Source organism: Nuphar pumila, chromosome 3 (genome assembly GCF_984573655.1).
Source record: "Nuphar pumila chromosome 3, dmNupPumi1.hap1.1, whole genome shotgun sequence".
NCBI lineage: Eukaryota > Viridiplantae > Streptophyta > Magnoliopsida > Nymphaeales > Nymphaeaceae > Nuphar > Nuphar pumila.
Window position 1 is genome coordinate 137,006,825 of NC_143251.1, and position 26,202 is coordinate 137,033,026.

The window sequence follows — 26,202 nt, forward strand, 5'->3', positions numbered from 1 at the left end:
ACACTATGAGCTGATCTTTAGAGCCATAAGCCTTATTCTGCCAAATGGTAGTTGGAACAGAACCACTCAACCGGTTGTTTTCAAGAGACCTGCACAAGAAGCAGTCATATAAGTCACAGGACATGGTGGCTTTTCAGGGTAAAAAGCATATATTAGCAATTCTTTGATGTACATCCATTTGTAAAGCATGCTCCCATCATCTCAACATTCAAACTAAAAGAAGAAAACCCCAAGAAAGACAAGCACATATGCAGATATGTACGTACATGAGAGAGAGAGAGAAACTCACAATCTTTGCAGACGAGGAAGCCCAGAAAAATTCTGAGGAATAGTCCCAGTAAGGTTGTTGTTTGATAGATCACTGTAAACACCAAATCTGTAAAGTGAGATTACAACTTCAATAATGCAAGAACAGCAGCGATAGATGATTAAATAGGAGGAAGTGTGTTATACATACATTGTAGTGATATTTGCAGAGAGCTTACTTGTTGGTATTGCTCCAGTGAGGTGGTTCAAACTAAGATCTCTACATACACAAAAATTGATGAAATATATTTTGGAAGTAAATAGCACTCGATACTAACTCAATTTTAGAGAACTCACAAATAACCAAGTTCTGGTATGCTGCTCAGGTCAGGAACAGGTCCTTCCAAGTTACAGTTCCTAAGGCTCCTGCAACATTGAATAGCAGATCGTAACAGATGCATCTATATAAGTTATAAATGCATGTACAAATGAATAATGAGTCAAACAGTATAAGAAACCTTGTTTCCTTTTTACAGTACAAGAAATCTTTGAAAAAAAAACACCCACATGAGCTTCACAAATTTTACTTGGAACTAACAAAAATAATGACATGAACATGGAGTTACGTGATGACCCAATTGAAAAGCAACTTCAAGCAGCCTCAACTTGAACTTGCAATCTGAGTTGTTAAAAAAAGTATCAGATAACAATAACCAAATACTCAGCTCAACAGATGCCACAGTTCTAGAGGATGAAAATTATCCAAAGATTCTTGTAGAAAGAGCTCCTTCGGAACATTGTGCTCACCTTAATTTCCTTGTTTGCACTTTCATCTAGTGTAATCTTTTTAAATTTGTTTAGATTCTTATGACATTTGACAGTGTATTAATAATTAAAAGGAACCCTTTTTAGCAATGGGATAGATGGTGATTGCAAATTTGCAATCATACAATTATTATAATTTTTGAAATATCGCGTATTTTTAAATGATTTTTAAATTAAAAAAATATAATTTTTAAATTATATATTTAATTAAAAGGATAAAAATCATGAAAAATATAGTAAAATATAGTAAAAGAAAGTGGGTCTGAGCGTAGCCCAGAGCCCACTGAAAAGACCTAGTTGAGTTAATCATAGTTTGAGAAATTTTTTGTTTTTAACCTTTCAATTCAAGCAAAAATTGAGCGAAATTCAGGTTAAATTCGGAGGCGAAAATCAAATATGTACACTATTACATGTGTCTCGAAATATTGATCGTGTTGGTGGCCTGTTTTTCCGAAATTGGATTACGATCTGCCCAAAAATCACATTTTTCAAAAATGTCCCGCCTCTATTTTTTATTTTTTCGGGATTGAATCGGATTGGATTCGCCCTGTTTGATCCAAGTTAATATGGATCTAGACCCAATCCAAGATCCATATTGACTAGGGTCTGGTCCAAGTAGGATCCATATACATTTGGATATAGATTTGGATCTTGGATCTAGATCTGGATCCGAAATCCATCCATGGCCAATTTAAAACTTTAAAATCAACTTTAAATTAAAAGAGAGTGAGGTAGAGTTCTACCTGAGTCTTCCGGAGGGGGGCGACACCCTCTGTAATATTCTTTAGATATTAAATAAAATAAAATAATTAAATTAATTAATTAAAAGGATAATATAGGAGACAATGCAAAGTTCTACATGGAGTAGAACTCTACTTAATTAGGCCATATAGAGGGGACGTCATCCCCTTCTAGATTAAGTCAAATTAAAAATAATAAAATAAAATATCAAAAACCAATATAAGAGGGGTTCTTTTCTCTCTCTCTCTAGAACTCATGTTCTAGAGAGAGAGAGTGAGATAGAGAAAAGAGGAGATAACCAAAATCGTGTGAGAGAAAGAAAGAAAAAGAGAAAAGAAACGAGAGAAAAGAAAAGAAGAAAAAAATTTAGTTTTCATACATCCATCAATTTTTCTGGTCTTTTTCTACGCTACGATCAAGGTACGAGTTTCTCTCTAAGTTCTTACGGGAAGAAATGGGTATAAATATAATTTTATGTATAAGTTTTAGATGGAAAAAAGAAATCTGATTCAAAAAAATATATATACATATATTTCTTGAGATTTTCGATTTCCATAGAGTATCAAACCCAAAAAATATCTATGTTTTTTATTTCCATAGATGTCGATTTTCTTGATTCGATGTGAGCATGCTATATGGGTTAACAACTTTTTCCTGTTATGTATATAAATATACTATGTATATGAGCATGCTATATTATATCAGAAAATGCTTAAGATGATCTATGACTATTTATATGTCATGAGTGTGAGCTATGAAATTAATTATTTCATATGATATTCATCTAGTCATGACATGATACGTTATGGTCTTACAACCTGCTGATAATCCATAGAATTGTACATCCTTGTTACTTTGTACATATGCATAGACATAGTAATCCTACTGTTCACACTGGTTGTAGTCTGAGCCTACTATTTAAACATTTCAGGTGAGGAATAGACGATGCAGAGCGGTTGCGGGATGTTGTAGGAGCCTTGATGCATGAATTTTTTATATTCTCGGGGCAAGTTTTAGACAGTTTATCTGTTTTTGTTTCTATTCTTGTAATAAACTTAGATTTTTATCTGATGTTAGACTTTCTTAAAACTTGTGAAATAATATCTTTGGTATGAATGACCTCTGACGTGCCTCAGATGTTTGATCCGAAGTAAATTTAGTAGTTCCGTTGTATTTCAAAAAATAATAAAAAAAAATGATCACAAAAATTGGGTTAAAGTTTCGGGGTGTTATATATATATATATATATATATATATATATATGCTATGTCACAGGGATTCGGCTAGCAGGGTGCCGCACCCGCATCGACGCGACTCGACGCGGGTGCGGCACCGGGTGCGGTCAACCCAATCCTGGGTGCGTTGACCGCACCCAGGATCATTTAGGTCCATTTTTTTTTATTTTTTTAAAAAAAAAAAAATTTGTTGGGCTGCAGAATTTTTTTTAAAAAAAATTCTGCTGACAGTTGCTACTGCTCCTGCCTTTTCAATCCAGATCCTTCTTTTTCGTAAAGGATTTTCTCACTCCATAATAAATGATAATGATGGTGGTAGCCTTGCTGATCCTTTTTTTCGTAAAGGATTTTCTCTCTCCATAATAAATGATAATGATGGTGGTAGCCTTGCTGATCCATCTTTTTCGTAAAGGATTTTCTCTCTCCATAATAAATGATAATGATGGTGGTAGCCTTGCTGGCTATTAGTATTCACTGTTCTCCTGACGATGTTCTCCTGACGAGATGGGTGCTCTAGTTGTAGCCTTGTGTAGACCTCTCTTTTTCACATGTCCAATCCAATAAATTTCTTTTAGCTGTCGTGCAGCTGTATATAAAATGAAATTTGAAGAATCCTATGGACCAACAAAAAAAATTGGACCCCCAACCCGCGTCGGGGGAACCCCCGGACCCCCTTATATATATATATATATTTACATTTTTGCCCCTGCCTCACCCCCGCACCCGGGTTTTTTGGAAGTGCTAAATCCCCAAACCCGCACCCGCGCCCGCACCCATGTGACATAGTATATATGGATTGCGCGAGCATGTAAACTCATAACAGAATTTAATATACATAGAAATATATTCATATCCATAACAGGGAAAAATCGATTAACCTATATAACATGCTCGCATCAAATCAAGAAAATCGACATATATAGAAATAAAAAACATAGATATTTCAGGATTTGATACTCTAGAGAAATCGAAATCTCAAGAAATAATCATATATACGTATATATGCAAGAAATCATCACTTTCTATATATATATATATATATATATATATATATATATATATATATATATATATATATATATTTGAATCAGATTTCCCTTTTCCATCTAAACTTACACATAAAATTAGTTTACACGTATTTCTTACCGTACGAACTTAAAGAGAAACCCATACATTAATCGTAACGTAGAAAAAGACCGGAAAGAAACGATGGATGTATGAAAAACAGATTTTTTTTTCTTTTCTTTCTTTTTTTTTCTTCTTTCTCTGTCTCCCCACACAAGTTTGGGGTTCTTTCCTCTTTTTTTCTCTAGCTCACTCTCTCTAACTCTCTCCCTCTCTCTCTAGAACACAATTTTCTAGAGAGAGGGGAGACCAACCCCTTTTTATATCAATACTTTATCTTCTTATTTATTTTTCTTATTTTCGAATTAGATTTTTATCTAGAAGGTGGCATCCCCTTTAGAGAAGGCTTTATTAAGTAGAGTTCTATTTCATGTAGAACTATACATTATCCTCTACATTATCCTTTACTTAATTAGGTTATTTTATTTAATTATTAAATATTGTATTTAATATAATATTCAAAGAATATTCTAGAGGGTGTTGCCCCCCTGTGGAAGACTCCATAGAGTAGAGTTCTACCTTATCCAATTTAAATTTTAAATTGATTTTAAAGTTCTAAATTGGCTATGCATGAATTTTGGATCCAGATCTGGATCCAATATCCAAATCCATATGGATCCTACGTGAACCAGACCCTAGTTAATATAGATCATGGACTGGGTCTAGATCCATATTAACTTCAATTAAACAGAGCGGATCCAATCTGATCTAATCCAAAAAAAGGCAAAAATAGAAGTGGATCATTTTTTTTAAATGTGATTTTCGGGCCAACCGTAACCCGATTTCAGAAAAACAGGTCACCAACGTGCTCAGAATTATGAGGCACATCTAACGGTATATATACTTGATTTTTTCCTTCGAATTTCATTTGAATTTTACCTGAATTTTGCTCAATTTTCGCTTGAATTTAAAGGTTAAAAACAAAACATTTCTCAAATTATATTTGGCTCATCTAGGTCTTGTCAGTGGACTCTGGGTCATGCCCAGACCCAGCTGATGTCACCTATATTTTAATATATTTTTCATGTTTTTTATCAATTTAATTAAATAGTAAGTTTAAAATTCATTTTTTTAATTTAAAAATCATGAAAAAATACACGATATTACAACTAATCTTTTCCAAAAATTTCTCTATCATCTGCTAATTTTTGCTGCTGCTTAATCAGAATGAGATAACTCATCATCTCATAAGAAAATTGATTTATTTTTCTCAAAACTTACTACAGAGCCAATGGGAAATAGATACCTGCCAACATAGCATCTTTTACCAAAAAACAAGCAAATATGCAAATACTACATCAATCATAATTACTAAACAGCAGGATAGCAAGTCAACAATTTAGATGTTAGTGAATTTCCAGATTATATGTCAAAAGCAGAATGCATTCCAGCATACATCATGGGACATAATTCATACAACAAGTCATATAATACTGAGAGGTATGACTGATTGGTAACAGTTAATAAAAAATTTCATTTATGAATATTGTGCAATTTCTGGCACAAAAATTACAAAAGACTAGCAGCATGCAACTCATTGTAGAATTTCTGGGGCAAATGTTTACAAGGACTTTTTCGCAGATGACAGGAAGAAAAGATAGAAATTAAGAATAAAGACAACCTGATACAGATTAGACTACAGTTACCCTGATAAGTACTTACAATTTCAGCAATTTTGACATGTTACCATAGGAGGCTGGAATTGTTGCCCCAGTGAACTGATTGTTGTCCAACTGGCTGCAAAATTAAAAAGAAAAAGATAAAATTAGTATAACACAAATTTTCCTTGAGTTCCAAAAGTGATGAGGCATGAACAACTCGCAAATAAAAACAAATTAAAAAAAGGTGAACAAAAGAACCTAATCTAATGTCAACGCATCCCGTGGAAGCTTTGTGCACAGCTAAATGATACTTTTCATAGGGAAAAGAAAGATATTCTCAGTGAATTCCCCTCACCATACGCTATGAAATTGCTTGCCGATATCCAATAATAACAAACTAACATGGATAACATGAGGAAATGGTTTATTTCCAGTCTCTTTCACAGCTAGATGGAACAATCTTCACCTGCATGACAAAGAATCTAATATCCATTTCCAGTATGTTTTGACCTTGGTATCAAATTACACCTTGATTTCACATCTCAAATTCTGAATAAAGTAGAAGCCACACATGACGTGAAATGGACACGTTCATTAGAAGCAGAACATATTCAATGACAACAATCAGATCAGCATATTACTTTCTTCATATTTCATGTCCTGTTTGAACAACCTAAGTAGAACTCGGACCTTCTTAGAAAACTATTCCAGCACGAAGGGTGGGTGTTGGAATCCGTGAGTATAAACCAAGGGATTTTCTTTTCCAAATTTACACGTGAACAGCTTAATCACTCACATATATCCAATTGCAACTAGTTTTACCAACAGCACGAGTTCTAGTACACCATGGTCTTACCATTTTAGTATATAGTTATTTACACCATATCCATGTAAATTTGCATAAGTAGAGCTGGAATATGAAATGCAGCAACTAACAAACTGAAAAGAATGCACATATACAGGCAGCAGTTTGTCACATTTTCTCCCCACATTTTTTGGTTTTGGTCATTTCTCTAAAGGCAAACAGGGTAATCATCACCACATTAGAATACCTAATCGGCTAATCCTCAATAAGGAGACCATTCCCTTACTAAAAAGATTCTGACTACCACAAATTAGAATTTACCAAGTTATCCAGGTAAATGTTTCATTCGTCTATAGTTGTATAGGACTGAATCGTAAACAATTGTGAGTTGGCTTTCCACAGAAAAAGGTTCAAGAATTGAAACATTGCATGCCTCCATCATATTTCTCATTTTTGGCAACTTTTTAAGCATGTTGTTAACTCCACCTGTGTATAACTGTTTAGTTATACACTACCGGTCCCAAGCCCGGATAAAGGAAGAGGGTTACGGTAGGCCAATGACAGCCAGCATAAAAACTTAGTCACACCCTATGAATATGAACCAATATGAGAATTTCCTATTTGCTATAGTGATGGATGAGCTTACGAGATCAATTCAAGAAAATGTGTCGTGGTGTATGTTGTTTGTGATGATATTGTTTTGATTGATGAGTCTAGAGCTCGGGTTAATGCTAAGTTAGAATTATGAAGACAGACATTGGAAGCAAGAGGTTTTAAGTTGAGTAAGAGTAAGAAGAATATATGGAATGTCGGTTTAGTAAGCAACGAAGTAGTGATGGGAGTTTAGTGAAGCTTGGTGAGCAAGAAATACCGGTGGATGATTGTTTCAAATATTTGGGATCTATCATTCAAAAGTATGGAGAAATTGATGGCGATGTACATCATAGGATAAAGGTTGGGTGGATGAAATGGAAAAGTGCAACTGGAGTGTTGTGCGATCGTAGAATGCCATTGCGGTTGAAGGAAAAGTTTTATAGGATGACAATTAGGCCCGCTTTACTATATGGTACAGAATGTTGGGCTGCCAAGAGACATCATATTCAAAAAATGAGTGTAGTTGAGATGTGTATGCTTAGATGGATGTGTGGAAATACAATAAAAGATAAGACTCGAAAGGAGATACGTAAGAAGGTAGGCGTTGCATCCATTGAAAATAAGATGAGAGAGAATCGTTTACGGTGGTTTGGACATATTCGGCGAAGGCCTAATGATGCTCCAGTTAGAAGGATGGAAAAATGGGAAAATATATTAGTTAAAAGAGGTCGAGGTAGGCCTAAGAAGACTTGGATGGAGATGATAGGAAAGGATATGAATGCTTTGAACCTCACCGAGGACATGGCATTAGATAGAAATGATTGGAGGAGAAGGATCCATGTGGAAGACCCAGAATGATTTTCTTTTTTGGTTCATATCGCCGACCCCAATTGTTTTAGGATGAAGGCGTAGTTGTTGTTGTTTGTTTAAGCATGTTGTTACTAATGATCAATTGCTCGAGTGATACAAAACTTATCGTTTTGCTTATTGTCATGTTTTAGCTTTTTTACCGCTCTATTTTTATTCTATTATCCATTTTTTTGTTATTTCCTAAAATAATTAGACTTTTTACAGTTTTGTCTCCTCTTTCATTATGTGTAAAACCCAGTTAAAAAAGTTCCAATTCTGGCCCGAATTGCCCCCCCCCCCCCCCCCGTGTTTCTATTTAAACACGGGAGGGTGGAGATTCCCCTTTTACGCAAAAGGGAACCCCAACCCTCTCTCTGTCCTCCTGCTTGTTCCCCTCCCCCCCCCCCCCTTTGCCCACCTCGTCTGCCGGAGACCCACCTTCGCCGACAATCTCGTGCCGGAGACCGCCCCCACCCATAGTCGGCAAACCCGGACCGGCGACGCCTCTCCCGCTCGTGTACCGACCACCCGACACTGGCAGCCACACTCGAAGCCCTCTCTCTCCCTGAACCCTCTCTCGGGCTCCCTCAGTCGCCGGAGCCCCGTCTCACCGACGAGCCTCCCCTTCTTCGAGCCCTCTCTCCACCTCGACGTGTTCCAGCCGTCGACGTTGGAACCCTCGTCGCACCGGTGACCCCGTGCACCGTCTCTCGCAGGTGAAACCTTCCCCCTTTTTTCGGTCACCTCTCAGGTAACCCCTAACCATCTCTCTCTCAGTCTCCCGTTCTCTGTGTCCTCACTCAGAGGACGGGGAGGGCCACAACCGCTCCCATTGCGTTTTGATCGGAGGAGGGGTGTTGTCCCCCTCTCCGCTCCTTGTTTCCTCTCTCAGAGGATGGGGAGGGGCACAACCCCTCCCCTTGCGCGCTGAGGGGAGGGGGAGTGTTGTTTTCCCCCCTCCTCGTTTTCTTCATCTCCTTTTTCTTTTCTTCTTTTCTCCCTCTGATTGCGGCAAAGGGGAGGGCGCCTTTGCCCTCCCCCTCTCTCGCTCTAGGTTGGGTTCGCAATAGAGGGGCTTGGCCCCTCCCTGCACCCTCAGTTCGCAGAAGAACCTTTTAAGGAACCTTTTGAGGATTTTTTTTGAAGTTCGAGAATTGGACCAAAATAACCCTGGGTGCGGTCAACGCACCCAGGGTCGGGTTGACCACACCTGTGTCGAGTCGCATCGACGCGGGTGCGGCACCCTACAAGCCGAATCCCTGTGACATAGGGAATATGTTATTTGAGTATGGGATTGGCCCAGGTCTCATCAACAAGGTTTAGATGAGCCAATTGGAAGGTAATAAAAGTTTAATTTTCAACCTTTAAATTCAAGCAAAATTCGAGTTAAATTGAGGCGGAATTCGAATTACATATCGTTAGATGCGCCTCAAAAATTCGACTTCAAAGGATTTTACTTTTCCGAATTCGGGCTATGGTTAGCCCGAAAATCCCAATTTTTCAAAAAAAGCATTCCTCGACAGGCCGGGTCCGGATTTGGATCGGATTGGATCCAATACATATAATCCAAATTAATATGGATCTGGACTCAGTCCAAGATCCATATTAATAAGGAATTGATTCATCTCAGGATATAAATAAATTTTGGATATGGATTTGGATCTTGGATTTGAATTTAGATCCAAAATCTAGAACTAATTAAAATACAACTTTAAATTCAATAAATAGGTTTGAATTGAAGATATTTAGAGTTAGAAAGACTCTCAGAGAGATAAGGTACCCTCTGAAAGCTTATGGATATTTAATTATTAATAAATAATTAACAATTTATTTATTTATTATTAAATTATTATTAATTCCGAATTTCAAAAAGTTGCTAAATGGTAGGACTCTAGAAGAGTCCACACTTGCCAAAAGACAAGTGTAAATAAAAATGAGTATAAAAAAATGGAAAAAAAGGAAAGGTTTGAAAAAAGTTGGAATTTTTAGAAATTGGAAAGTAGGGCTGGAGATGAACACCCACATGGGAAGTCCAATCTCCAGCCACTATTAGAAGGTGATGAAAAGGGTGAGGGGGCGTCAGCCCCTATCCCATCTATATAAGCTCAAAAAAAAAAAGGGAAGAGAGAGGAAAAGAGAGAAAAATAGAGAAAGAGAGAAAAAGGAGAAGAGAAAGAAAAGAAGAAGGAAGAAGAGGAGACCCTCTTCCTCTCCAGATACCCAATGTTTCATCCATCTTTCTTTTCAAATGTCAAAAAGGTACGGGTGTTCTTTTTTTATTCGGATCAGGAAAAGAGCCTAAATAAGCTTTAGGCAATATTTTTGAAGGAAACCATGGATTTTATTTCAGTTTCACATGTTTCAATCCATAGAAATCGATGTATGCATTCTTAGAATACGTATTTTTGATTTGTATGCTCATGTTCATATATATATATATATATATATATATGGACAGATCTGTCCCATAAGATGAGCGGATAGATCTGGACAGATCTGACCATCGCAACGATGAGCAGATTTGGACCATTGTCCGTGCTGTCCGATCTGGACAGATCTGTCCACTAATACAGTGGACAGATCTGTCCGCTGTATTAGTGGACAGATCTGGACAGATTTAAAGAGGGACTGTGATACATGAAAATGAATAGAACTGTGATATATATATATATAAGACTTGCTATTTTTTTTGGGACGGGACGGACAGCTGTCCAGTCCTAGCTGACGAGCTGACGCAGTCAGCTGGGACAGAACAGACTGCTGTCCAGTCCCAGCTGACGCAGTCGGCTGGGACAGGACAGACTGTTGTCCAGTCCCAACCAACTGGGACTGAGTCCCTGTTATAAAAAATAAATAAATAAATAAATATATATATATATATATATATAAATTATGCTATTGACAGGCCCTGCCGACCTTTGTATTTCTACATGAATATTTTTACTTTGATACATGTTCTTTATATATTACTGGAGCCCTTGATTTGTAGCAACCAACTGCACTGTATCATACTGCGAGCACCCAACACATATGCGACATAGTTTAAAGGTCTACTTAGAGGACAATATGTTCAGTTAATAAACCTTGTCTTATATTTTTACATCGGCCAACGAATTAATGCCACGTAATTACCACATCAGGACTTGGAACTTCCAAATTCAACCAGATTAGTATAATGCAAGTGTAGAATAACTGGACATATTTGTTCTGTGCACAAGTGAAAATAGCATGGAAGAGTTATCCTACCAGTTTGAATATCTGTATTCTGCATATAAGGTTCTTGATTTTCCTTCTAATTATCATTTAAAAATAATAATATATGAGTCTCCAGCCAACTCAGTCGGCTGGTTCGGCTGAGCTGGGTCACTGTCAGAAAAAAAAAATAGAAATAATAATAATAATAATAATAATAATAAACAAAAATGTCGGCTGGGCAATTGGCCCAGATCAAACCCAGAAGACTGATCAGCTAGGCAGGATCTGAGCCCCAGCCGACTGGGTCGGTTGTGCTCAGTCTGGTCAAACTTAAAAAAAATAAATTGTTTTTGTTTGGCAGGTAGCCCAGACGATTCAGGTTCAGCTGGGCAGGCTTAATCCTGCCAGGCTCAGTCGACCTGGGATCGTCTGGGCAGGTGAGGGGCCTACCACGCCCAGCCGACCTGAGCTCGGCTGGGCATGTATGTGCAGTCTTACAGGCCCAGCCAAACTCGGTTCGACCGAACATGCTAGAAAAAAAAGAAGGGTTTACTGAGTTAAATATTCAGATGTTTCGCATATGATAAACATGCTAGTATGTACATGTTATATATCTCGATTCATGCAGATTCCTATATGATACATGCATCGGATTTCGTTATACATGTTACAACGCAGATTTTTACATGATAAATGCTTAGGTTATGCATGATCAAATGTACAGTTAGTGTATAGTTGATATTCAGATTTGTACATGACAAATATTCTGATTATGCACCTTGAATGCGCTGATTTGAGCTTGATTAAAATTCTGTTTGGTGCACTCATTTTCAAATTTGCTCATAATGAATGTTTAGACTTCATGCATGTCAAAAGTCTAGTTTTGCATGCTTATGACTGACGCATATTAAAATTCTGTTTGGTGTTTGTGTTCCTAAATCCAACTAGGTAGTTCAGCTCTCGGCCACGGTTTTAGGGAGATTCCGTCACTTTTTCTGAGGGTGGTGTGTAGACACAGCTGTCGTTATTGGTATATCAAGAAAGTGACATCAGTGGATGTTGATTTCCTTGTTATCTCGACATTAAATGTTGATTTCTAATGTTCCGATGGATGGTGTTGATTCTTGATATTGATCGAGGGTCAAGTGTGAAACCCAGTAATAAAATACAAATTATTTGTTAAACTACAACCAGGAACCTAACATGACCTCGAAAATTGTTGTGCCCATTTTTTAATATTTGTGAGTTTTAATAAATAGTGAAACTAAGATCATGTACATTTAATAAGAACATGCATATAAAAGAAAACTCTGATAAAATATAATAATTTACTTATGCTTGTGTATTAATATCATGCATATTCCTGTTATGCATTATGTAAAAGGTGAAAGAAAACAGTCCTTGTTCTTTAGCATAGGCCTGTCATCTACAGAGAGGGGAGAGAGAGAGAGAGATTCCAGAGGAAAGGGGGTTCGGTCCATCGTGACTGCCCTCTCATTCTATTAATATAATAAGTGTGTAAAACTAGGGTACGAAAATACCCTTAATAGTGTTAATTTACATTATACACGAATTGGGTCTGGACCCGATCCATTATATAAATGGATCGGGTCAGACATATACAAATGACGATAATGACGTCTTCTTTTCAGCCTCCCTCAAGTTGTGCATGGTGTTGGACCATGAACAACTTGTTCTTCAGAAACCAAAATCTATCCTTTGTCAACCCTTTAGTGAGGATGTCAGCAACTTGTTCTTCAGTTGGCACATACATAGGCTCAATCTCTTTGTCTTCAACCTTTTTCCTAATAAAATGTTGGTCTATTTCAATGTGCTTTGCTCGACTATGGTGGATGGGATTGAACGTCATGTTGATGGCACTTTGATTGTCACACAACAACAGTGACCGAGCAATCGGTTCTCCCATTTCTGTCAGGAAATGTCTTATCCATGTACCCTCGGCCATAGCAGTGGCCATCGATCTGTATTCAGCCTCAGTGCTTGATCTAGCAACCGCCTTTTGTTTTCTACTGCTCCAGGATACAAAGTTTGGCCCAATGAAGCTGCAATAACCGGATATTGATCGTCGTTCGTCTGGATCACCCGCCCAATCAGCATCAGCATAAGTGACGATCTCATGGCCCTCACCTGGATCTAATTCCTTTTTCTTGTATACCAGCCCATCACCAACTGTACCCTTCAGGTAGCGAAGTATACGTTTGACTGCCTCCATGTGTGACATACGAGGTTCATGCATAAACTGGGATACCTGATTAACCGAATATACTATGTCGGGTCTAGTAAAAGTCAGGTATTGCAACATGCCAACTAAACTGCGATACTTAATGGGATCTCCATATATATCCCCTTCCTGGGAACTCAATTTCTGATGAATGACACTTGGAGTTGTTAACGGCTTACAATCTGTCATGCCTGCTCTGCCGAGAATGTCCAACGTATATTTGTGTTGAGTAAGGGTAAGTGTATCATTTCTGTTATCAACTTCTACCCCAAGAAAATATCGCAGCTCTCCCAAATCTTTCATCTTAAATCTCTGATTTAATAACTTCTTCACCTGCTCAATGTGACTTTTACAGCTCCCGATGATAATGATGTCATCTACATAAATCAACAGAAGAGTAGTGACTCCTTGTTCATTGTGAATAAATAATGAGTGATCCAGAAGAGATCGAGAGAAGCCATGCCGTTGTATTTCTAGAGAAAAACTGTCGAACCAGGAACGAGAAGCTTGTTTCAAACCATAGAGTGCTCTCTTTAATTTGCATACATATTTTTTGGCGTCTCGTTCTGCATATCCAGTGGGTTGTTCCATGTATACCTCTTCTTTTAAATCCCCGTGCAGAAAAGCATTTTTTACATCCAGCTGGCTCAATGTCCATCCATGTTTAATGGCTAGACTCAACACAATGCGAATGGTCCCCATTTTAACTACAGGACTAAAGGTTTCATCAAAGTCTTGGCCCTCCTCTTGTGTGAATCCCTTGGCTACAAGTTGAGCCTTGTACCTTTCGATGCTCCCATCTGGTTTATACTTTATCTTATACACCCATTTTGACCCAACAACATTTCTGTTCAGTGGTCTAGGTACAATCTCCCATGTCCCACATTCATGTAAGGCCTCCATTTCTTCATTCATTGCTTCTACCCATCTTCTAGAGCTTGCAGCTTGATAGAACATGAGAGGGTCATCCTCTTTACTTATAGATGTTAAGAATATCTGAAAATCCAATAAAAATTTTTTATAACTTACCTACCTGTCAAGCGGATGTCGAATTCGTAAGGATCTTCTGATATCCATTTGCTGCGAATCGGATGATCCAGATGGATCCGTATTCGTACAAGGAATGAATGAGGGCTCTTTCTCTCGCCGGGTGTACACAATACCCTTATACCTTGTTGGCTCCAAGTCATATATAACAGTTTCCTCTGTTTGAGTCTCATTGGCCGAATCCTCATGTGGCTTCTTCTGACTGCAATTTTCTGGACAGCCTACTTTACCATTGGAGAAGAGTTCTGAATTTAACCATGGGTAGTATACCTCAATGCTGGAGCTTGAGTTATCAGTATCCACCATAGTTGAATTAGTATTCTGATCAGCAAAGTTCATTTCATCGAAAATTACATTCCTTGATATTTTGACACGCTTGCTCAGGGGATCATAACACCTGTACCCTTTGTAATCTTTTGCATATCCTATAAACCTGTATTTTAAAGCTTTATCTTGGAACTTGTGCCTGAGTGAGCTGTCAATGTGAACATAGCAAACAGACCCAAACACACGTAATTCATGATAATCAGGTTGTATGCCAAAAAGAGAGAAGCATGGTGACTTATTTTCTAAGATACTCATGGGCAATCGATTTATCACATGAACTGTGGTGTGGAAGGCCTCAGTCCATAATGATACAGGGAGATTGCTCCTGTGCATCATGCTCATTGCAGTCTCAACAATATGTCGATGCTTCCTCTCAGTAATCCCATTTTGTTGAGGTGTATGAGGGCAAGACACTCTTCTCTTTATCTCATTATGTTGAAGAAAATTAACAAAGTCACTCGAGGAGAATTCACCTCCTCCATCACACTGGAAATTAAGAATGTTGGTAGAGAAATGATTTTGAACAAAAGAGTGAAATTTCTGGAACAATCCAAAGACTTATGATTTGTGCTTCATAAAAAATATCCAAGTATAACGTGAGTAACTATCAATGAAAATAAGATAGTATTTACTGCCAGAAAAAAAAGTAATTGGGGCAAGACCCCAGACATCTGAACAAATGACCTCAAATGGCCTTGAAGCTCTTTTATTAATGGAAGCAAAAGGTAAAGCATGACTCTTACATAAATGACAACTAGAACATTTTGTATCAACGACTTCTAAACTCAGACTGGACTTAGGAATAAGATTATTCAAGACAAGTTTTTCAATGAAATGACAACCACAATGGCCAAGACGACTATGCCAAAGTCTTGGCTTATTACTTTCAGGAACAGTAAATATAAAATCAGAATAAAAAACTTGACGTTGGTGAGGCTTCAAGGATGAATGGTTGGAATGAATGGAGGAAGGATCTTCTTGAAAGATGTACATATTGCCCCCATCGTCTTCCTTCAGCGAATGTCTTCCTCGTGCGAAGATCCTTGACATAAACAGAAGAGGGAGTAAATTCAACTGAAGCATTAGCATCATCAACAAGTTTTGAGACAGAAACAATGTTCTTTTGAATATTAGGCGCATGGATGACACTTGGAAGTTTAAGAGAGGACTTTGACATGTGTATAATGGCATTTCCAGTATGTGAGATTGCATGATGGGATCCATCTCATGTGACTATGCTATTCTTTCCAACATAAGGTGTAAGAGTCAAGAGTTTACCTATATCACCCGTAACATGAGTAGCTGCTCCGGAGTCGACATATCAAATTCCTTTGTCATTTTGTTTCATATTCAATCCTGCCAAGGCTGCCAACAACAACTCTTTTACTTCTCCATCCTTCCTAGCCTCTGCTTGTGGAGCTTTTCCTTTGTTTTGAGGATTGAACCAACAATTTGCTTTAATGTGCCCTTTCTTGTTACATAGGAAACAGGTGGGAATGGGTCTTTGTCCGTGGATATTGGGTGTTGGAAGTATGCCACGACCTCCATAGTTATTTATCCCTTGGCCTCCTTTTCCTCGAAAGAATGTGTAAAAAGACTAAACTACCCCTATAACTAAACAATAGGAAAATATATGTTTTATATATATAATAAGTAGATACATATACATATATATTAATATATGTATATGTATTACCTTATATATAAAATATATATATATTAGATTACATGGTTGATTACATATAATTCAACACCCCCCCTCAAACTTAGGGCAGGATGACCAAGAGTTTGCTAAGGAGGAAGTTGAAGCGCGAAGCACACAAGCTTTAGTGAAGAAATCTGCCAACTGATATTCTGACGTGACATATGGAAGGTCAATACGACTCACGAACATAGTGACAGTCCATCTCGATGTGTTTAGTCCGCTCATGAAAAGTATGATTTTTCGCAATATAAATTGCACTTTTGTCGTCACAACACAGCTTGGTGGGCCCTTCTATTGTGATCCCCTTGTCTTCTAGCAACTGATGAATCCATACAATTTCTATGGTAGTAGTCGCCATGGCACGATACTCAGCTTCAGTCGAAGATAGAGAAACTTTTTGTTGCTTCTTACATCTCCACGAGATCAGTGAATCTCATAAGCACACACAAAAACCAATGGTGGAGTGACGGTTATTTGGGTCACCTCCCCAATCAGAGTCAGTATAAGCAATTAATTTTAAATTAGAAGAGGACAGAAAAACTCCTTTATTTAAAGTACCCTTTATGTATCTTATGGCTCGCAAGATGGCACTCATGTGGACAGAAGTTGGTGCATGTTGAAACTGACTTGCAGTATGAACTGCATGAGAGATATTTGGTCTGGTGATACTCAGATACATTAATGATCCAACAAGCTGTCTGTAAGGAGTGGGGTCCAAAAGGGGGAACACCATCATCAAACTTCATTTTTGCTCCTACTATAGCAGGAGTTTCACAAACTTTTTCATCGGTAATATTTGACCTGTCAATCATCTCAGAAGCAAGCTTAGTTTGAGATAGGAAATACCCTCTATGAGAGTATGCTACTTCAATACCCAAAAAATAAGTTAGAAAACCCAGATCAAACATTTCAAACTTATCTTTCAAAATTGATTTTATGCTCTTAACCCCTTTAGAATCACTACCGGTTATGAGCATGTCATCCACATACAACAGTAAGATGACAATTCCTGCACTGGATTTTCTAACAAACAAAGCAATATTAGTAAAACAGGATGAAAAACCATTTTCTATTATTACGGAATTAAACTTATCATACCAAGCCTTGGGGGTTTGTTTCAAACCATAAAGTTTTTTTCGAAGGTGAAACACCTTTCCTTTAGGAGTCTCCATTCCAGGAGGAGCATCCATATGCACTTCTTCAGTTAGATCTCTATTTAGAAAGGTATTCTTAATATCCATTTGATAGATGTTCAACTTGTTGATTGAGGCAACGGTTATAAGACATCGGACAGTGACCATTCGAGCCACCGAGGCAAAGGTCTCCTCATAATCAATCTCATATTCTTGACTATACCCCTTTGCAACCAGTCGGGCCTTATATCTCTCAAGGGATCCATCACTTTTAGTCTTAACCTTAAATACCCATCTACACCCTATTGTTTTCTTACCTTTAGGGAGGTCTTGAAATTCTCATGTTTTGGCTCTTCTCAGAGCTTCGAGTTCATTATCCATGGCAGTTATCCATTCAGGACATTTTCGTGCTTCCTCGAAGTTTCTAGGTTCTATGTAAGAATCAATGGCGCTTAGACAAGCTCTATGTTTAGGTGAAAAGGATTCATATGAGATGAACCTAGGAGTTTTTCTATGTCTTTCGGTCCTACGAAGGTTCTCCTCACTTTGATGAGCAGTTCTACTAGCATCATCATATCTTTCAAGAGCACTTCTGAAGGTATTTCTATCTCTATGCGTATAGGTGATGGAATATCTAGGAGGTTCTTCATCGACATGTTGATGAAATGGAGAGGACACATGATTGATTTCCCTAGTTTCATTATCACTTGAGTCATTCTGATTTGACTCATCATCACTAGTATCATCACTTTCAGCTAATAGGTCAAATAGAAAAGAATAATCTACGTTCTTGTCATTAGATTCAAGGTTTTCGAAACCACTAAGATTTTCCAAAAAGCATACATTTCTAGAAACATACAATTTGTCATCTGTAGAATGAGATGGGGTTGTACAGCCACCTGTGAGTGTAGAGAGAGAGAGAGACAGCTGCACAATAGAACTCGTTAATTGAGATTAGGGCGTCTCTCTATATTAAATAGAGAGAGGCAAAACAGAAAAATTACATCTAAGTCCTTATGAAAATAATATTTCAGAAAACCTCTAATATAGGAGAACTTAACCAAAAACCACCTATTCTCAACACTCCCCCTCAAGCTGGAGCATAGATATCTATTATGCTCAGCTTGTCACAACATCTGGAGAAATTTGGCCTAGCAAGAGGCTTTGTAAACATATCTGCAACTTGGTCTTCAGACTTTAGGTATTTTGTAGTGATATGACCAGCTTGAATCATATCTCTTACATAGTGGCAATCAACCTCAATGTGCTTTGTTCTCTCATGAAAGACAGGATTGTTTGCTATATATGTTGCCGCTTTGTTATCGCACATCATGGTCATTGGAGAGGAAACCTTCACCTGGAGATCATTAAGAACAGTGTGAACCCATATCAATTCAGCAGTTGTTTGGGCCATAGCCCGATATTCTGATTATGCACTCGACCTGGAAACCACATTTTGTTTCTTACTTCTCCATGAGATCAAGTTTTCTCCCAAAAACACAGAATCTTGTGGTAGACTTTCTATCTACTACAGATCCAGCATAGTCAGCATCAGAATAGGCTACTATCTCCAGAGTTCCACCTTTCTTGAACAGTAACCCCTTTCTAGGAGAGGATTTTAGATATCTGAGAATCATTATGGTTGCATTCCAGTGTACCTCAGTTGGTTTGTCCATGAACTGGCTAACTTTGCTTACTGCTAAAGCAATATCTGGTCTGGTCACAGTTACATATAATAACTTCCTTACTAGGGAGTGATAGCTTTTGCTATCAACAGGTTTTGACCTTTCTTCAAACAACTGAACTTTATGGTCCATGGGAATATTTGCTGGTTTAGCTCTCAACATGCCCGTTTCCATTAATAAGTCAAGAACATACTTTCGCTGAGACAAAACCATCCCTTCACGGCTTCTAGCAACTTCTATACCCAGAAAATACCTGAGTGAACCAAGGTCTTTTGTAACAAAGTGTTTTTGAAGATGAGCCTTTGTGGCTTCAATAGCTTTCACATCATCTCCTGTAAGAATGATGTCATCCACATATACCACCATAACAACTATGCCAGAGCTAGTTTTATTTATAAAAAGTGTATGATCTGCTGCCGATCTATTAAAGTCAAAGCTTGACATCACTTCAAACAACTTTTGAAACCATGCACGAGGACTTTGTTTCAAGCCATAAATCGCCTTTCTCAATCTGCACACCTTCTGACACTCCCCCTCAACCTCAAAACCTGGAGGTTGTTGCATGTAAACTGTCTCAGATAGATCCCCATAAAGAAATGCATTTTTCACATCTAATTGACACAAGCTCCAACCATGTTGAACAGCTACTGAGAGAACAAGACGGATGGTACCCATCCGTGCCACAGGAGAAAAAGTTTCAAAGAAGTCAATTCCATATGTCTGAGTATACCCTTTCACGACTAATCTAGCCTTGTACCTGTCAATAGAACCATCAGATTTGTACTTTATTGTATATACCCATTTACATCCAACAATGTCAGCATCTGCTGGGGAATCAACTAGATCCCAGGTATGCTGAGAGACCAAAGTTGTCATTTCTTCTTGCATAGCCAGCTTCCAGCGATTATCGAGTGCTGCCTGGTGATAGTTTAGAGGAATGGTTTCAGCAGACAAAGCTGAAATAAACGACTTCATTTGATGTCCAATTCTGGCATGGGAGACATAATGAGATATGGGATATAAGGTGCATTGTCTTGTCCCCTTTCGTAGAGCAATAGGCCTGCTATCATCATCCTGAAGATCACTATTGTCAGTAGAACTTACCTCAGGAGAAGAAGAAGATGAAGGCGCTTGCGGACATGGAGCTCTACGCACATATACCAATGGCGGATTATTAAATCTGGAAGAGGATAAAGTTTGGTTCAGTAAGGAGGGCACATATTCCAAAGGAAAAGGAGGGATAGGTAATGGAAAAGATTCAGCTGGATCAACCTCCAGCAGGGAACCGAAACTAGAGTTATTAAGATTGTATTATAAACTGGATCGGGTTTTCCAGTTTAATGTTGGGTTTTCTAATGTAACATATAACTTGACGTTTTGGGTATGGATCCAAGACATTTGGTCCAACCCAGTTACTATCTTGTATATACATATATACATGAAATAGGGCACGACTTGAAGGTTGAAGCCCTCTCTTTTACTGCCGCAGCTCTTTTTCTCTCTCTCTCTCTCGCCTCACCCTCACGTTCTTCATAGGGCCATTCTAACATGGTATCAGAGCAGGCTTCTACAACATGAGTCGACCCCAAACTGCATGTCCAGCGAGATCGACACTGCAGGTGCTGATTCGGCCAGGACTATCCAGCGAGATCAACGTTCGAGGTGTTGCTTCTTCCAGGTTCTCCCATCTGTCTTCCTTTCTATTACCGTGTCTCATTTTTTGTCCACATCTTCTCTTCTTCTCTCTGTTTAGTCGACCTTCTGTTTTCTTCAACTATCGGTTCAGATCTGATCGTAGATCTCTTCTACTGCGTGACTGCTGCTGCTCTCTTCTGTTTAGTCGACCTTCTGTTTTCTTCAACTACCGGTGCAGATCTGATCGTAGATCCCTTCCCCTGCGTGACTGTTGCACTCTCTACCTATTTTCTTTTGTTCATCACGTCTGATTTGGTTCAGACAGTCGGAACCAAAAACTATCTGAAGTTCGAATCTGCCGAGACGTGTGTTCTGATGTCAGGTTTTGTTGACAACAGTCATCGACTGTTTAGATCTGTTTTCTTAGTTGTTAAGTCTTCTTCGCCTGTCACGATTTGATCTGAGATCACTTCAGACCTGAAGCAAATCATTTCTTTTACTTCTTCGTGATCCAAATCCATCCCTTTATTTCTGATTTTGATTTCTGATTTCTGGTCATTCCTTATTCTTTATTCTTCATTCAGTCTGGTCTGATTTTATTTCATAATTAAAGCCATTCCTTAAGTGTTTGGCAGCAGTCAGATACATCCAGTTCACGTTCAGTTTTCATGGATTCTCCTACCCTGCCATCTAGTTTTCTAGGTCAACTTATCTCAGACAAACTGAGCAACAACAACTATTTGACCTGGAAGAGGCAGATACTGCCTTTCATTAAGTCTCGATCTCTATGGACACCTATATGGAACGATCTCTGCACCACCAGAATTTATTGTGCAGGAAATTGTGAACGATAAGGGACAGGCTTCTAACAGGTCGGTTCGAAATCTTGAATTCACTACTTGGAGAAAACGAGATCAAGCTGTCGTAGCCTACATTACCTCTACCTTTTCGCGAGAGGTTCTTGTAGGTATTCCAGATGAGTGTTCAGCAATGGAGTTGTGGGAACAACTTGCGAAGACCTATTCTCAGATGCAAGGATTATGCATTTGAAGAGGGAGTTTCAACTCCTAAAGAAAGAAAGCATGACTGTTACAGAGTATATGAACAAGGTGAAGATCATCACAGATCAATTGGCTATGGTGGCCTGTGTGATTTCTGATAAGGATAAAGTTCAACAAGCGCTAAACAGGCTTGGATCAGATTATCATATGTTGGTAACATCTCTCTTGTGTCTTCCTTCACTTCCTAACTTTGAGGACCTTCGGGCAAAATTACTACAATATGAAATTTCCATTAAAAGAGAAGATGTAGGCAACAATTCAGGAAGCCAAGAGGTATTGTTTACAGGGACAAATTCAGGGAGAGGACGTGGCCACTTTCGAGGAGGGCATGGACAAATAAGAAATAATCAAGGGGGGCGTGGATTGTTGCCCACGCCTAGCATGCCGTCAGGTAGTTTTTCGGGAAATCACAATTTAAAAAATGTTCCAACGTGCTATTTGTGCAACAAAAAGGGACATATCAAGGCAAATTGTTGGCACAACCCGCAAAACAAAGGGAAAATGAATGTCACAGGGTCGTCGAGCAAGGGAAAAGCTGGAGGAAATCAATGGGATAAAGACAATGTCAAGAGCCTTTTAATATCAGCTTTGTCAGGATTGAATTTCAAACAGGGTGATCAGGGAACTTGGTATGTTGATTCTGGAGCTGCAGCCCACGTGACAGGTGACATTGGTAAGATTTTGAAACCTATCCCTTATCATGGAAACGCAAGCATTATAACCGGAGATGGAGCTTTCCATCCTATAACTTACACTGGAAACGTGAATATTCCTCTTTCTGATGGTTCCCTAAAATTGTCCAATGTTTTTCATTCTCCTAATATTGTCAAAAACATCATTTCTGTTTCTAAATTGGTTGATGACATTCATTCTTGCGTCGAATTTACTCCTTCTGTCTGTGTCAAGGATCCACTCACGAAGAAGACGCTTGTTGAGGGAGAGCGAAAAAGAAATATGTATATCCTCAAAGAGACTCCTTCACCTGTTCGTAGAGCTGGATCAAAATCGTCCATTGGTCAACCATTCAAATTGGATTCATCTAAAGATTGTTTGAGTTTATCTTCACATAATAAGCCAAATATTTGGCATTATCGTTTAGGTCATTGTAATAATGCTTCTCTTGAGAAACTGGTGTCGAGCGGTTTTATTTCAAGGTTAAGTCCGCATAATAAGGTTGATGGTTTCCTTTGTTCTAGTTGTCAGTTGTGTAAGAGTCATGTACTTCCCTTCAATTCAATAAATGAAAGAGCTGACTTTCCTTTTGAACTTATTCATTCTGATGTTTGGGGACCTGCTCCCCAACCCTCTTTGTCTGGCAGTCGCTACTATGTCACGTTCATTGATAGTTATTCCAGATATACTTGGATTTATTTTATGAAATACAAATCTGAGGTGTTCAAATTCTTTCGTTTATTTCATGCTCTTGTTGTCAATCAATTCTCGACAAGTATTCAACAATTCCAGTGTGACGGAGGGGGAGAATATCTATCAAGGGAATTTACTGAATTTCTTCAAAACAACGGGATAAGGCGTAGAATATCTTGCCCACACACACCACAACAAAATGGGGTTGCGGAAAGAAAACATCGTCATATTGTTGAAAGTGCCCTAAGTATGTTGCATGACACTCATATTCCTTTAAGTCTTTGGATAGAAGCTTTCCACTCTGCGGTTTATGTAATAAATCGTTTACCGATGAAAATGTTGAATAATTTGACTCCTTATTTTGTGTTATTTGGAATCCAGCCTCAATACAGTCAACTACGAGTGTTTAGATGTGTATGCTATGTTCACATTGACAGTTCCCAACGTAACAAATTTCAAGATAAAGCTTGTAGATGCAGATTTGTTGGGTATGCTGAAGAGTATAAAGGATATCGATGCTATGATTCGGACACTCGACGCATTAAAATCTCACGAAACGTTGTTTTTTATGAGAGCAATGTTCAGATCTTGAACAAAGAGGCAAGGGTTACTAAGGAGGAAGAAAGCTATCAGTCGTGGCTAGCGAATGAATTGTTTGATCAGCTAGAGGTGGATAACTCTGCTCCATGTCACACAGTGATAGATGAGTGTGAGCCCATGGAAACCAATGCAGAACCTAGTGGGAGCATGTTGACAGTTGCTCAGGGATCTACTGTGCCTACCATCGCAGAAGAAACCTTGACATCTGGTACTGCTCGTCCAGATGACAGAAGATTCAAAGGTGCAGTATATGCCAGGAGAAGGGATACACCCCATATAACTGAGCAGGCTAGACGTTCGGAAAGGATCAGACACCCTATTGAAAGATGGGTAAGCTATGAGAATTTTTCCACAGAATTGCAGTTATTTGTTGCACAGATTGAGAAACATGAAGAACCCAGTGATTTTTCCCAAGCCTCCTTGTCATCAAAATGGGTAGATGCTATGAATGAAGAAATGGGAGCCTTGCATGAATGTAGGACCTGGGAAATAGTCCCTAGACCTCCAGATAAGAATGTTGTAGGGTCTAAGTGGGTATATAAAATAAAGTACAAACCTGACGGATCCATTGAAAGATATAAGGAAAGACTAGTTGCTAAAGGCTTCACACAAGCATATGGAGAAGACTATGACGAGACTTTTAGTCCAGTTGTAAAAATGGGAACCATTCGACTTGTGTTATCCTTGGCGGTTCAACATGGATGGTCTCTAAGCAAACTTAATGTTAAAAATGCATTCTTACATGGTGATCTAAAGGAGGAAGTTTATATGGAGCAGCCTCTGGGTTTTGTAGAAAGCAATCCGGAGACACACGTTTGCAGGTTGCGACGAGCTATTTATGGATTAAAACAAGCATCTCGGTCATGGTTTGACAGTTTCTCCATTGAAGTACAACGATATGGATTCGTCCGTTCTCAACTCGATCATTCATTGTTCATTTTTCGAGAACACCAGGTCAACACCTTACTTCTCATATATGTAGATGACATTATTATTACAGGAAGTTCTTGTAAGCATATAGAGGCTACAAAGATCCTATTGAGCCAGAAGTTCAAGATGAAGGACCTGGGTGTCCTACGATATTTCTTGGGAGTTGAAGTGGATCGACAAGATACTAGCCTCTTGTTGACCCAACACAAGTACGCTCTGGATCTTTTGGAGAAATCAGGAACGAAGAACTGCAAGCCATTGAATACTCCTAGCGTGTTAAACCATAAACTCAGTGCTCAAGATGGGGAGATCTATGAGGACCCGAAATATTATCGACGCTTAGTTGGGATGCTTCAATATCTTACTTTTACGAGGCCGGATATTGTATATGCAGTAAATCAAGTCTCTCAATTCATGCATGACCCACGTACAGAACACATGAATGCAGTTAAAAGAATTCTTAGGTACTTGAAGGGTACTCTTGGAGATGGGCTTGTTTATCGTCAATCAAAGGCAAAAGGAGAACATAGACAACTTGAAGTGTATGCAGATGCAGATTGGGCAGGAGATCCAGACGATAGAAAGTCCGTCTCTGGGTATTGTGTGTATATTGATGACAACTTAATAGCATGGAGTAGCCGGAAGCAACGTGTTGTTGCGCGTTCAACTACAGAAGCTGAATACCGATCCATGGCCTCTGCCACTGCCGAAGTTACGTGGTTAAGACATTTATTAACAGAGATAGGAGAAAAAGTGAAGGTTACAAATCTGTTTTGCGATAATCAAAGTGCCATTCAAATTGCTTTCAATCCTATCCACCATGGTCGAACGAAACACATAGAGATAGACCAACATTTTGTCCGGCAGAAGGTAGAAGACAAACAAGTTATTCCAGTCTATGTACCAACAGAAGATCAAGTTGCTGATCTACTTACCAAAGGACTTACGAGTGCGTGGTTTTGGTATCTCAAAGGCAAGTTGTCCATGGTACAAGACCATGCACAACTTGAGGGAGGGTATTAAGATTGTATTATAAACTGGATCGGGTTTTCCAGTTTAATGTTGGGTTTTCTAATGTAACATATAACTTGACATTTTGGGTATGGATCCAAGACATTTGGTCCAACCCAGTTACTATCTTGTATATACATATATACATGAAATAGGGCACGACTTGAAGGTTGAAGCCCTCTCTTTTACTGCCGCAGCTCTTTTTCTCTCTCTCTCTCTCTCTCGCCTCACCCTCACGTTCTTCA

At 38.6% G+C, this 26,202-nt stretch overlaps 1 protein-coding gene across 2 annotated transcripts in view; it reads right to left on the bottom strand.

The window, feature by feature from the left end:
• LOC149843998 (putative LRR receptor-like serine/threonine-protein kinase At1g06840) overlaps positions 1-26,202 on the bottom strand; it is a 224,660-nt gene that overhangs the window by 100,620 nt on the left and 97,838 nt on the right. The window contains exons 8-12 of one of the 2 annotated variants that reach the window (XM_090000227.1): positions 5,835-5,909; positions 604-672; positions 458-526; positions 290-361; positions 3-89 (exon numbers count right to left, since the gene is read on the bottom strand). In XM_090000227.1, the coding sequence (XP_089856353.1) occupies positions 3-89; positions 290-361; positions 458-526; positions 604-672; positions 5,835-5,909 (372 nt within the window). Of the gene's footprint in view, positions 1-2; positions 90-289; positions 377-457; positions 527-603; positions 673-5,834; positions 5,910-26,202 lie in introns of both variants that reach the window. The other variant, XM_090000226.1, reaches the window with a different exon arrangement.